This window comes from Eucyclogobius newberryi, unplaced genomic scaffold, assembly GCF_026437365.1.
Source record: "Eucyclogobius newberryi isolate DKJ021-1_F unplaced genomic scaffold, fEucNew1.0.hap1 SCAF_9, whole genome shotgun sequence".
Lineage (NCBI taxonomy): Eukaryota > Metazoa > Chordata > Actinopteri > Gobiiformes > Gobiidae > Eucyclogobius > Eucyclogobius newberryi.
Window position 1 is genome coordinate 7,343,808 of NW_027316532.1, and position 13,690 is coordinate 7,357,497.

The 13,690-nt window shown below is 38.6% G+C and overlaps 2 protein-coding genes across 3 annotated transcripts; both read right to left on the reverse strand.

Annotated features, from left to right (window-relative positions):
- Positions 1-1,707: 1,707 nt before the first annotated feature.
- On the reverse strand, positions 1,708-5,106 carry med8 (mediator complex subunit 8). 2 transcript variants are annotated; one of them, XM_072439191.1, is made up of 7 exons: positions 5,043-5,106; positions 4,834-4,955; positions 3,980-4,124; positions 3,675-3,815; positions 2,932-3,016; positions 2,425-2,655; positions 1,708-1,889 (listed from the first exon to the last, which is right to left on the reverse strand). In XM_072439191.1, the coding sequence occupies exons 1-7, from the start codon at positions 5,046-5,048 to the stop codon at positions 1,819-1,821; spliced, it is 801 nt and encodes a 266-aa protein (XP_072295292.1). In that variant the 5' UTR covers positions 5,049-5,106; the 3' UTR covers positions 1,708-1,818. The 2 variants fall into 2 exon arrangements, with proteins under 2 accessions (XP_072295292.1, XP_072295291.1); XM_072439190.1 differs by having other exon boundaries at positions 1,709-1,889; positions 2,932-3,019.
- Positions 5,107-5,855: 749 nt separating this feature from the next.
- Positions 5,856-13,223, reverse strand: aldh9a1a.1 (aldehyde dehydrogenase 9 family, member A1a, tandem duplicate 1). Its single transcript, XM_072438356.1, has 11 exons — positions 13,047-13,223; positions 11,305-11,450; positions 10,080-10,209; positions 9,580-9,714; positions 9,127-9,323; positions 8,675-8,815; positions 8,036-8,224; positions 7,773-7,860; positions 7,303-7,444; positions 6,407-6,519; positions 5,856-6,113 (listed from the first exon to the last, which is right to left on the reverse strand). The coding sequence occupies exons 1-11, from the start codon at positions 13,186-13,188 to the stop codon at positions 6,019-6,021; spliced, it is 1,518 nt and encodes a 505-aa protein (XP_072294457.1). The 5' UTR covers positions 13,189-13,223; the 3' UTR covers positions 5,856-6,018.
- Positions 13,224-13,690: the final 467 nt, after the last annotated feature.

Here is a 13,690-nt window from a genome sequence, read left to right on the forward strand (position 1 = left end):
TTATAGATTGGTGCTGTTTAGAAATATTTGCATTAATGATTACATTAATGATTAAGTACAAGATGACTCTGTGAGTGAGAGTCAACGTTGACATCAACATTAGCTAGGACAACAGCAAAGATGAAGTTGTCTGTTATAACAGCAAGAACATTGGCTATTAAATCAACAAGCTAAAATGGAAATGGGGTTTAGAATTAGTTAATAGTAAATTAGCTTAACTCAACAGGAGTTATCATTCATGGTGATGGTTCCTTAAAGGGGATGCATGCACATGATCATGAATGATGGTTAGCCTATCAATCACATAGGAGTGTTCTGGTTTAAGGGAGGAGTACAGTACATTCCATTCCATTCCATACATTTTTACATTTATTTTCTATTGTTTTTGATGTATACATTCCATGGATTGTTTACTTATTAAATTTGGTTAACCATTATATTATCACACTTATATATATATCTATATTCTGTTCACATAAAAAAAAAAAACTTTTTAGAGGATGTTTTTACATGAAAAGATTGCAAGATACAAGATACTGTTCAGTTATTTTTGTTCCCAGGATGGTGCTGAAATGCTGTTAAAAAGGGACAATGGACATGGACAATAACTGGAGTGGACATTGAGAATATCAGAGGAGAACGCTGGAGCCAAACGTCACAACATACCAACACCTTTGAAGACAACATAATCATCGCTGAGAGGAGTGGTGAAAAGAGTTATAATAGAATGATAAAAGGTTTAAATAAATGATTTGGTTAAATAAGTAAAGGGTTGATGAAATAAATTATACTCCTGTGTTGATGTGTTGAGGTGTTGTTGATAATCCAGTGCTGATGTTTAGGTTGTGCGGCGACACGAATATCCTCACACAGTAGCGATTAAGGATTGATTCAATTGGATAATAACTTAAGATCGAAGACAAATTTAAAATAAATTTAATGATAATCAAAGAAGTGAGGCTGTTTAGGTCGTTAGATAACACGATCAAGGACAGCCAGAAGGGGTGGTAGCCAAGATCGGTCAGAACAACTGACGGTTGGTGCCGTGAGAGAATTTTTCCTGCTAAACAAAAGTAAGCATCGACAAGCAGGTTTTTGCTCTCGCTTGTCGCTGATCGTGTCTAATTAATTAATTGATCTGAGCTTAATCACTCAGAAGGGAGGAATATGAAGTGTATTAAAACTAGGTCCATGCAAAGTTAGGCCTCATTCTGAGACTGGCTTTTAGGAATGTGTGTTTCTACCAAAATGTCTATTCCACGGAATGTAAGGGGCCCACATCTGATTAACTACCGAATGGGAGATGTCTCCATTGGCTGCGAGGCCTTGAGATGCCTTGTGTACATCTGTGTAAGCGCATGATCTCATTTCTGTAACTTCTCCCCTGGTGCTACCCAAATAAGGATACTTTTACATCTTGTTCTCTCATTGGCTAATCCGTTGGTACATGGATAGGGTCATACCTGTCAGATATTGTTTATCGGTCTTTGTGCGTCTTCAGTATATAAAGGCGAGATACGCCCAGAGACGAGGTTCGTCTTCCTGATCACCAGCGGACCCAGGGCGCTGTTTTCTGCTGTCCTGTATTTGACACTGCTTTCTCTGTAAATAAACTACCTTGAAAAGATTGCAGAGCTTTGTCAACGTGAATCCTTTGTCTACACCCTACGCCCCAAACGAGCATTGATCCAGCCACCACACATGTTTTATTACACTCAAAGAAAACTGAACGAAAGCAATGATTTTTACAGAAAATATCAGGGAGAGAATGTTTACTCTAAGTCCTTTATACAAATATGCGTTGCAAATGTAATTGGCTCATCGGTTGTAAGGATGCATTGAGCCTGATGCAGACTTTATGTTCGTCTTGATACTGCTGGGCATTTTTCCTGTAAAAAGTGGGGGGGGAAAAAAGTGTCAAAATGTTTGCATAAAATTCATCAACATATTACATATCAATAGACAGTGAAAGATGCTGTACCTGATTTTTAGTCAATGGAAAAATAGAACTAGTTAATTTTCATTAATTTTAATAAACTGTTTTCCGAAGTAATTCCTAACTTACCTAATGCCTTCTGAGCATCCTAATTATTCACCACAATGAGTTTATAAGTGATTTTTACAGCTTTTAGAAGTTACAGAGCAGTTTTGCTGTCTTAGTAAAGCTAACAACAATTAGCATGCTAACGACATACTGCCCGCTTCGGAGAATAAAACATTAATTTGATGCAGAAAGCACACAGTGGTCTCATTTTGACACCAAAAGCTGATGTTACTAATTTCATATACATATATACTGGGGCAAAACAGATTTGACCTATATAAAAAGAAATCAGGTACAGCCTTTTTAATCTACCATCTCAACACTCCAGGCGTATTAATGTTAATGTATTAATTTGCCATCTGCTCCCCTTCGTCCCTCACCTGGCTGCCCCTGTTGAGATACAGGACCTCCCATAGACTGCTGTCCTGAGCCCCCTCCGATGGTGACCTGCTGCAGAGTGGGGCCCCCGCTCATCATGGACCCCTGTCCCGGGAGCCCAGGGGCCACTGGACCTGGGGGCCTGCACTTAGACAGACCTTTACCAAACGCCACCGCTCCGACCAGGGCGATTGTGTCCGCGGGGTTGAATGAGGGTTTGTTCTGCCTTAATGCTAAAGAAAGAGGACACAATTTATATATAAGATTATAATTTTTACGTTATTAGATTAGTAACCAATTAATAAAAGATGGAACTATATTCAAAGTAGAGAAATTCACTTTAGGTTCTACTTAATAAAGGGCAGTTGACAGAAAAGTGTAGATGCAAAGACAAACTTTACGCAATTACTGGAGCAATTTACAAGCAATAATATTTACATCTTAAAAAAAACAAAGCTGCATTACAAATTGTAACAATGAATTCAATGTCTCATCATGTATTAACAAACCTGCACTCTCAGCCTCCCGCTCGTCTCTGGGGTTGTTGAGTTTCTCTAAAAGACCGGAACAAAGTTTATTCAACGTCTGGATCTGCTTCTGTCGGCAAAAAAACAAAACACATCAGCAAGTCAGATCATTGTACAGTTTCGTTGGTCTGTCAATCAAGCTTATGATTATGTGTGATGGGTTTGGAAATGTAGCTTGAACTCAGCAAAAAGTAGTGCAAGAAATGCATGGGTTCCATAGAAATATAAAATAATAAAGTTTTTAAGTAGATTTTGAAACATATACTCTTAAGTATAATTCCAGCCATGCAATTGTAATTAGTTATACAATAAATAATAGAAGTTACAGAGTACAGCTCAAGCTTCATTTGTCCCTTTATATAACAACTAACCGTCAAAACGGGATTAAACTACCTGCTCTGATTACTTTTAGATCAGATAATAATCAAATTGTGGTTCAGAACAACTCAACTATGTTTAAAACCAGTCTTGTATTAAAGACTGATCTAAAATGCAACTAGTAGCAGTTTGGCAGAAGTACTTGTAAAGTGAACATTTATAAGATATGTAACTGTACTTTTACTTGAGTACAATTTTCAATCACAGTTTATTTCATAAATCTCCTAATCATTACTTTCACCTAGGATGTCCGAGGGAAGGAATTTATTAATTTAGTGCACTTGGTTTGAGGTTTTAGGTTGACCATCATCGCTAATCTTTGCAGTTCAGTGCCGATAATAACAGACCTGAGCAACTTCCGGGCCAATGCGAGCTCCCTCTGCGCTCAGCTGCTTCTCCTGCTCCTCCACCTCCGGGTCAGGCTTCGTGCGCAGATAATCTGGAACAATCTCGTGGCTGAACACCGGCACTCGCAGCTCTGTTAATTTCTGAAGAAAAAGCAGCACAAAAGACGAGTAAAGACCAGGAATCATACACCAGTTGCAGACACGACGAGGATTATCACTAAATTCAACTGCTGTGATTTATGGAGGTTTTTGGGCCATTTCATTTCATTTATTGCTATCCAAGTCTAATGTTAGTGGCTACTCACAGCCAAATCGTCGTCTCTGTCCGGGGAGAGCAGCAGAGGGATGATGACCTGACTGCGATAAGATGGGGTCTTCTCGTTCTTTAGGAGCTTGTTGATGGTGTTGAGCTGACCGGACAGGAGGGCAAAGTTGTCCAATACTGACGGCCTGTGGCAAATACAGTAAAAACAAACAAATTCAGTTGACATGCAGAAGAGAAATCTGATATTTTTTCATTTAAAATAAATTATAATAATAAACACTTGGGGACATGCGTTAGATACGATTTTTTTTAAGAGTAATTGTTGAAGAACAAGGAATTTAAAAAAATAACACTTTTCAAATCAATAAACGAAAAAAATTATGCAAAAATCAACTTTAATGAGTTTTAAACCTCGTTAGTGTTTCCTTATAATCAAAGTTGTATTTTAATTGATTTCTGCCAGTTTTCACGTACCCCAAATACTTGTACTTAGTTTCAAATTTTGATATTTAAAAAAATAATACATAATCACATAGCTACCAGTACATGTAAATGACAATCTGGTGCGGTTTACAGTTTTAAACAGGAAGTCAAAGTACCCGTTTCTATTAGTTAGCAGTTTTAGATCAATATTGTGGTTTACAATCAACAAAATGTAAAATGATGATCTATTTAAGTTATAGATCAGTAATAAGTATGTGGATGAGACAGCATTACCAGTATATGTCTCCTTTGACCATTTATTTCATTTATGCCTTTGCCACATTAGATTGACTGAATTGCATAATGTTCCTTGTTTACAAGACATTTCAATGATCTGATCGCCCCAGAAATGACTACTTAGCACACTACAGGCCCAGTCAAAATAGTGTACAGTACTTTACCACTGTTTACCATGTTAATCTCTCGTATTCATTCTCCAACTTGTAAATAAAGCTGTGCAGCGCGTTTTTGACGTGAGCCACTCGAGAAACGAGCGACTCCACAGACGCCTCCAGCTGTTTCTCCTCACGCTGCTGCAAATAAAGAAGCGATTACGAGTCAGACAAGAGGACAGTGACCCAGTTTCACCATGTGCAACAAAAACACTGAAATCCCGTTACCTGCATAGTGTTGTTGGTTAGCTTCGTGCTCTGTTATTATCCAGACCAGACACTGAACAGGAAGTAAATACTCGCTTTGTGGTGTATCTTGTCCAGCAGGTCGCCCTCTTGTGGCCAGGAGGATGCATAACCTATAACTCCAGTCAAGTCATTCCTAAAGCTTCTAGCATTTTGTCAACCATCTTAACCAAAAATACAAATATATTAATACAAAAACATTAATATATATATATATATATATATTTTACTTGTCCTTGAGGAGGCTATTGTTTTTTTGGTTAAAATAAATAAAACATTGCAAATATTTATCCACCAAAGCAGTTAAAAAGGAGCTGATGAAAAAAAAACAACTACTGTCATTTGTCCACCCCTTCCCAAAATATGAACCCGACTTAAAATACCTTATACTTTTCTTTTAACGTATTTATTTCTATATCTTTAACTGTTCTGCATAAATTTGGCAAACAATGTCACTAAAATAAGAATATAATAACTTCTACTTCATGTTCTATGCAACCTTTTGAGACTTTTAAATAGTTTACTGCTATGGCAACAGTCACTCATTTCTCATCATTCTGAAATTTATGGATAGTAACATTCGACAATACAAAACAAGATTGATTTGCCTTTACCCGAGTTGATACTGATAGTGTGAGATAAAGTTTAGGAGACACAGCCCTCAAGTGCCTAAAGCCCAGGTGTTGTGGTGAAACTGGCTGCGCAATTGTGGCAAATGATTAACAAACCTATCGTTAAACATCAAGCGGCAAAATGCAAATGCACCTCTGTCCCAATTGTCACACAGAAACGATAGAAAGGAAATGTATTTTATTATGTTACAAAAGATTGATCCAGTAGCAAGAGCGACCGTGTTTGTAGAGATTAATGTTCATTTTTGTGCAATATAACTCTTCTGGCAGAGTGCTGGAGTTTTATTCACATACTTTAGGGGGGAAACATTCTTAGTGAAAGAAAGTTAGAAGATGCTGTCAACATCTCCCATTTCCACAATCACAGACTTGAGCTGGGAGTAGTATTCAATGGTCACCTGGCCGTTCTCCCTGCCAAAGCCTAGGAGAAGGGAGCAAACAAGAAAAACTATTATGAATTATGACTTTGCATTTCAAAATTAAATGACAGGAGTTGTAATCTAACTGCCAACCCTCTGGTCAGTGGGCAAAAGAACAGTATATTTTTGTAATTTATTTAAAATCACAAGATTTATTAATTCATATAACTAGGAGAACATACATTTTTACCAGGGATGTGAACTTGTAACATTGTCATAAATAAAAACAATAAGGATTTCATGCAGTTATTATTATTAATAATCTCTTTTTCCAGACTCTTTGAATTAGACAAACCTGAATTTTTGTATCCTCCAAATGGCACTTCCACAGGGCTGATGTTATAGTTGTTGATGAAGCAAGTTCCAGCTTCTAGGTTTTCTGCAACACGATGAGCTCTTGAAATGTCCCTGAAAGAAAACAAACGGATATAAAAAAAGGATAAACACACAGTTTGGACTAACTTCAATTAAAACACCAGCTGTAATGAAAGGAGAAAACAACCAAGGGTCTTTGCTGTTCTTTACTTTTGTTGCGTGCCAAAGATAGTTTTGACATAATGTTGGGGGGACAGAAGTAGAATGGTATTATAACCAGACAGTTGAATTTTATTTGACAAATGCACAGCCGACCTCACAAATGTGGTGTTTGAATGTGTCTGTGGCAGAAAACGTCTTTGTTTAGATAAGCTGCAGGGTTTAAAGCAACTTTTTTGGGAAGTAGCAGGTTGGGATTTTTAAGGCTTATTTCTGAGCCAAGTCATAAAAAAAAAAAAAAAGTATAGCTTTTTATAGTCCGTTTCAGTTGACAGTTATTAATGTTAAATAGGCTATTAAAATATGTGCATCTCATTTGTGATTATTCAGCAGGAACATACAACATTGCTTAATTCATAATTTATTTTTGTGGGGCAGGGGTAACTTTTTATTTATATATTCTTTTTTTTGACATTTTAAAATAAAACACAAAAAACACCAAAGAGCAACCTGAATTAACAGCTGTGTTTCGGTCAGTAAGCAGTGAGGATCGAAAGGGAATGAATAATGCAATATTCAAGGAGGTGAGATTTTGGATGAGTCGTACAAACTAGTACAGTTCTCATTGACAGATCCTTCACACTTTGGAAGCTTATCTCCCAGCTCAAAGGGCACACGTTATAAACCACTGTAACCGTGTCCTCCCCAGAGACTGACCTGGTGAAAACGCCAGAAGCTAATCCAAAGGTCGTGTTGTTAGCTCGTTTGAGCACTTCCTCTTCTGTGTCAAACGGCATCACAGACATCACCGGCCCAAAAATTTCCTCCTTCACACACGTCATGTCGTCTCTGCAGTTATCTGTGAAAGAGACTGAACGTCAACTGCAGGATGCAACAAGATGTAGTTTATAAAACAGAATGCAGTGAAGTGTTGAAGGCATCTGGCATAAACCATGAAGCAGCTTCAAGGCCAACATAGTACTTTTTCTTTTTTTTAATGTATGCGTTTAGAATACCCCTACAAATAGCAATTCAAGCACAGAAACTATCAGAATAGGTCCGGTGACGGGCACAAATGTTTCTCTACCATTACTAAAATATGCACGAATTAAGAAAGAAAACAAAAAAACACTACATGCAAGTTTTTAATGAAGATGCAACGTAATAATAGTCAAACAATAGCTTACCTAATACACACGGTGACATGAAATAACCGCCTTTGAGTTTGGGGTCACTGGGGACAAAAGGCCCTCCTCCACACAGCACTCTGGCTCCCTGCAACAAGAGAACTTTATGTTAAGTCATGTAAAAAATACTATATTGACTTCATGTTTAATAGATAAAAGTTGGAACAATATTTATTAGCATTAGTGAGGAATGTTTTATTATTGTGGTTTCCTTAGTGTGAATATTTATTTTAGATGTGCCACTGAACACAACCCACACGTACCTCCTTCTTGGCCTGTTCCACAAAGCCCAGCACCTTCTCCAGGTGAGGTTTACTGATGAGACCTCCCATCTGAGTGTCGTCCAGCAGAGGGTCGCCCACACGAATCGCTTTGGTCCTCTTCACCACCTCCTCCAAAAACTGAGGCAAAATCTCCTTCTGCACAAACACTCGGGTCCCGTTGCAGCAAACCTTTCGATGAGACCAAAGCAGATATGTCAAAAGAGTCTTAGTCTTTTTAAATACTGATTTGTCTTGTTACATGAGGGTGGAGTGGAGGGTGGAGTCCTTTTCTGCAAAGTTTCACTACCAAACCACTTGACTTTTCTGTCTGCATTTGGAACAATTTAACTCCTAAAGTCTGTTTGCTCATGAAGATGTTGAACACTGGGGGACAGAGCAGCTCTTCTATATTGAAATAACCCCTACAGAGGTCAGTTAGTGGACGTCCCCTCAGATTCTGACCGTATAGCACATCAGATGTTAGGCTACAATAAGAAAACCTGGGGAAATTTTACAGGCCGGAATATCCGCTTTCCCAATTATAAAACCAGTTAAACCTGAACTCCCTAAACCAAATGTTCACATGTAAGAGATATTCACAGGAAATATAGAAGTGGAAAACCTGCACAGCCGTTTTACCTCTCCTTGTGTGAGGAAGTTTGCCATGAGAGCACCTCTTATGGCATTCTCCAGTTCACAGTCTTTGAAAATGATAAGTGGAGACTTCCCTCCGAGCTCCAGAGTCACCTGCTTCACTGTTTTTGAGGACATCTCCATCACCTGAGGTCAGTTACACAGAAACAACAAAGAGTTATTGTAGCACTAGTGACATTGTAGATGGTGCTTGAGGAAAGGGTTTTAATGCCAATATATGAATGTGTTTTTCAAGGAAACATTGATGCACGAGGCCAGTGGAGTGGGTTAGAGCACCCCTTCTCCCCTTGGGTGCTCTCTAGTTTTCAGGAAAATCCAGCAGAATGATCTTGTGATATTTATCCTTCTAGACTTGCCAAGCTCTCTGGCACACGCAAACATTGTGAATAAGAATGTGTTCTTAAGGTTTTTCCTGACTAAAAGGGTAACTGATGCACCTTTTTGCCTGTGGGCACACTGCCGGTGAAGGAGACTTTGGCGACCATGGGGTGATGACAGAGGAGGGTCCCGGTCTGGGCTGCTCCCTGCACCACACAGAAAAGTCCGTCTGGGACCCCGGCCTCTTTGTAGATCTCAGCCAGGATCACAGCAGTCACAGGGGTCATGGGGGAAGGCTTGAATACCATGGCGTTACCTAAAAAGATATTTCTGTCTCTTACTCAAGGTTCCTCTATGGACAGACTGCAGACTTGTTCTTAGAAATAATCAAATTTTCTCAACTGAACAAAGCTGTGTTAACTGTACAAAATGTGTGTGGACCTCGAGGTTCAAACAAGAGTCATTGTTAAGCAGGGCTTTGGAGGAATTGCAGTTTGACATCTGTATGAATAAACCATTTTGTAGGTGTTCAACATAATACACATTTGACATAAAAGAGGTTGTGACCTCACCACAGGCCAGAGCAGGGGCAGACTTCCAAGCTGCAATCTGGAAAGGGTAGTTCCACGCCCCGATGCCCCCACACACACCCAGGGGCTCCCTCCTGGTGTAGGCAAACGCTCCACCAGGAAGCTGAATATGCTGGCCTGGAAACAGAAGAAAGGAAATGTTTTGAATAAACACAAACCAGATACACTAATGATGTGGTAGAAAACGATTGAAAAAAGGTAAACATCTCAATTCAATCTGGAACAAACAAAATGTAACACTGGTTTTCTTGGAGGAATTTACATACATTAGTGAAAATGGAATAACTTTTTTTATATACAGAAAGGCCATTATATTGTCCTTGAAGAAAATTCACACAAAAATAACCCTGTGTTGTGTTTTACAAAAGAAACAAAACTGTTGATTAGATGAAGTTGAAACAGATTGCTTTCCAGCAAATAAATCTGATTGACATTAGCAATATGTCACCAACAGCATACTGAGCTTTAAAATCCACACAAACCTGCAAGAGTTCCAGCCATCCCTGCATAGTACTCAATGCACTGCCAGGCAACGTCAATGTCCACCAGAGCCTCAGTGATGGACTTGCCATTGTTGATCACCTCCAGCTTAGCAATCTTCTCTCTTCGTTCCTGTCAAGAGATTTTATACAGTATTAGTCATTGTGCTGCTCCAAAGTGTTAATACAAATATACATTTTTATGTCCGTTTTAAGCTTGACGTTTATATAAAGAAACCATTTATCAGTTTCCCCTTCTCCAGTGCTTGTTCTATTCGATCTTCAGTATATAAAAACGTTATTTATTTTCTTAGGTGCTTTGGCGTCAGTCTAAACCTGGAATCGACTCTTTAGCTCCCTCTGTAGAGTAGAGGTACTCAGATATTGAAGTTAACCATCTTGCTGAATGTCAGTCATTGACCTTTTATATAACAATGTCTTATTTAAAAAGGTTTTGTTAATCACACATTCCCAGCACCATTAATAAAAGTGCCCCGCCCACCAATGAGGTCACATTAACTAAACTGTATTCCAATGCTTTGAAGCTAGATTCTTATTTGTTAGTTTTGCAGTGTGTCTGAAAATTGTCGTCAGGTCTCAGTCTTAATCATCGTACTGTACTTTTTTAAAGGGTCACGGTTTAACTTGTTGGGGATTTATATTTGTTGAGTCACCATAGTGTCATATGTTTTGTGTGATGCCAAAGGCATTTTTATGTGTGCTCAGAACTTTATCAGTTTGAGAATGTTGGAGACACAAATACAACCCCACATGGCAGACATTTGAATGAACACATCTATCCATCTATAGTTGGCCTGGTCTAAAACGTCTTTATTCACAGATTTGACCACTTCTGTGGTCACTTCTGTGATGATAACTTCAGTGGTGTTGTTTCTCTCTTGACTGTGAAAGCACAAATATTAAAGTGAATTTCCATAAACCTCCTGTACATCACTCCTTGTGATGATAATTCACTTGTGATGATTAATTCACATTAATTCCCCATCAATTCTATGGAAATTTTCCAACATTGAAAATGCTTATAATTATGCATCCCCAGTAACAATATGATATGGAATAAAAACTAAAAATATTCCTATGGACTTCCATGACATATCACATTTATCAAAACTGAATTTTGTTGTAGCAAAAAGGTAAACTAAAAAAGCAGAGGGAAATAAAGCTTCTTGTTACTAAGCTACCATTAATTGCAACGACATAACCGCACCCTGATGATCCGTGCAGCCTCCAGCATGATCCGCGCCCGCTCCATCCCGGCCTTCTTCCTCCAGACCAGGTAGGCCTCGTGGGCACTTCTGATGGCTTCATCCACCTCGTCAGCGCTACACGGGTACATCTGGCACAAAACCCGGCCTACAGAAAAGCGACACGTTATACACACAGACACAACTCAAGGTTTACTGGGCACGGTGCTCAGGTCTAGGCAGAACAAAGCCACACTTGATTAATTAATAGGTTTTCAGTAGACCGAGAGCAGACTTGGATTATTTTGTCAAAGTGGTTGTGCGTCCTCAAGTCTTGAGTGTTAAACCCAAAAAATATGATTATCACCAGTTAGAAATGTATAAGAATTGAATCTCATAATTTATTAAAAATATCAGGACAAAGATACTTACATATTTTGAATTTGGCAACAACAACCAAGTAATCTCAAGAGCGGGGAGGGGAAAAAAAAAAAATGTATGCGAGCATCTGTCCTGATATTTACAAGTATGTCTAAACACATTTGGAACGGACTCTGGGACAAGCACCATGTCATGAGAGCAGATCAAATGTGCTCAAAAGCTATAATAAAAAAACATGCTTTTTACAAATGGAAAGAAGCCAAACGGTCTGTTTGTCTCAACCTATAATCATGTCAAATATAATATAATATAATAAAGTCTACTTGAATAATTGTCAAGTTATCTAGGCTGGAAAGTAAATAAATGCACCCGTTAAAACATCTTTGTCCGGCCATTTTATCCCCAATAAGACGCTGGCTGTATGCCAACACTATCATAAGTTACGACTTACTAGGCTTGCTGTAATATGAAATCAATTTTGAATAAAATATACTTTTACAAATACATAATTTGCCACAAAATTAATGAAAAAATGTGTTTAATGAAAAAAACAATATATTCTATGATGTTTTCTAGCACCATATCTTTAGCTTTATTAAAATAAATCAAAACATTAAACAAATCTTAATACTAATAAACCTTTCTAAATCCAACCAACTAATAACAAATGAAAAATGTACTAGTAGATTATTCAATTACCAAAAATTGCCTCTCTAAAACAAATGGATCAGCAATTTCACAAAACCATCATTTTATTTTTGGAATTGACATGTAACTGTACTGGTTCGACAGAATGGTCTAAATAGAAGAGATGTGCAGGAATCTCCCTCTCCTCACTGTAAAGTGCTCCAGCCTTTATGAAGCAATAAAGCACGGTAAAACCTGTTGCACATTTGTCAGCTAATTACGGTAATCGTAAAAGGCACAGCAGCGGTCTTCCTATTTCGGGACAGTCAACAACATGTGAACAAATGAATGGAGAGTGAAATAAACATTTGAAAAATAAACTACATATTTATGCAACGTTTTATCATTTATTAAAACTAGTCTTCAGTAACCAGTAGGTAACATCGGGAGCGCACAGTTCTTAGCAACGCTCCTGCTGTGACTGTCATTTGCAGCCCGTTTGACCCTCCTTTCATCACAGTTCTGTTACGTAATGTTTCTTTTGTCAGTTGTAGCATTATAAAGTTTTAAAAAGGTGCAAGAAGGTCCCAAACAGATCTACAACCTGCATCATGTCTTGAAAAGTAAAAAGTTGTATTTCCTTTATAAACTTACCAGGCCATTCCACAAGTTATACACGCAAGCAAGTCATAAAGCACACTTAAATGAGAAGTTGAATTGAGCACAACTGTGAGTGTCGTTCCCTCGCGTGTTTTACCCGTGGCTGGCTCGTACACGGGCTCTGCGTCCGTCTCCTGTCGGGGCTTCACCCTTTTCCCTCCCCAGAAATTGAGGTGGTCCGTGACAAGCACGGTCCCGGTGCAAGCTCCGGGCATCGAGTCGAGAAGGGACTGGGCCATTATCAAAAGAGAACCTGCAAATTAAGAATAAGAATAATAGCAACATTAAAAACGTGGCGAAAGTGCAACAAGCGCGCGCCAGGCTAACGGGGGCTAATTTGCAGCAGCTAGCATGTTAGCAAGAGAAAGCTAAAGTAGCAACAACTGCGCAAAATAACAGGCAAAAGCATGGATATTTTACCTTTGCGAGTCTTGCAAAAGAACTGGCGTGACCCTGAGCTGATTTGAGCTTTATGGTGACTTGGACAGACAGACCCGCCCCCTGTGGGTGCGTCTGCTGCTGGTGCTGAGCCTGATCATCATCATCTTCATCATCTTCATCATCATCCTCGTCATCTTCACCATCTTCATCATCATGTGCAGAACACAACTGGAGTCAGAAACGAACAATGTGTTACTCAAGAGAACACTGAATAACAAATAAATAAAACAATGTCCTGTGTGTTTTGTTCAAGATTGCCCTCACAAGGCTGTCAACTCTCACACATTCCGCTTCCAAATA

Coding starts and splice junctions, on each gene's coding strand:
- aldh9a1a.1 (XM_072438356.1), bottom strand. CDS start 13,188: ATGGCCCAGTCCCTTCTCGACTCGATGCCCGGAGCTTGCACCGGGACC. Junction 8,225..8,674: donor ACTTCCTCACACAAGGAGAG/GTAAAACGGCTG, acceptor TCTCATCGAAAG/GTTTGCTGCAACGGGACCCG. Junction 7,861..8,035: donor TGGAACAGGCCAAGAAGGAG/GTACGTGTGGGT, acceptor CTCTTGTTGCAG/GGAGCCAGAGTGCTGTGTGG.
- med8 (XM_072439190.1), bottom strand. Junction 3,020..3,674: donor TTGGCCCGGAAGTTGCTCAG/GTCTGTTATTAT, acceptor TTTTGCCGACAG/AAGCAGATCCAGACGTTGAA. Junction 2,656..2,931: donor GCGGGAGGCTGAGAGTGCAG/GTTTGTTAATAC, acceptor CTCTTTCTTTAG/CATTAAGGCAGAACAAACCC.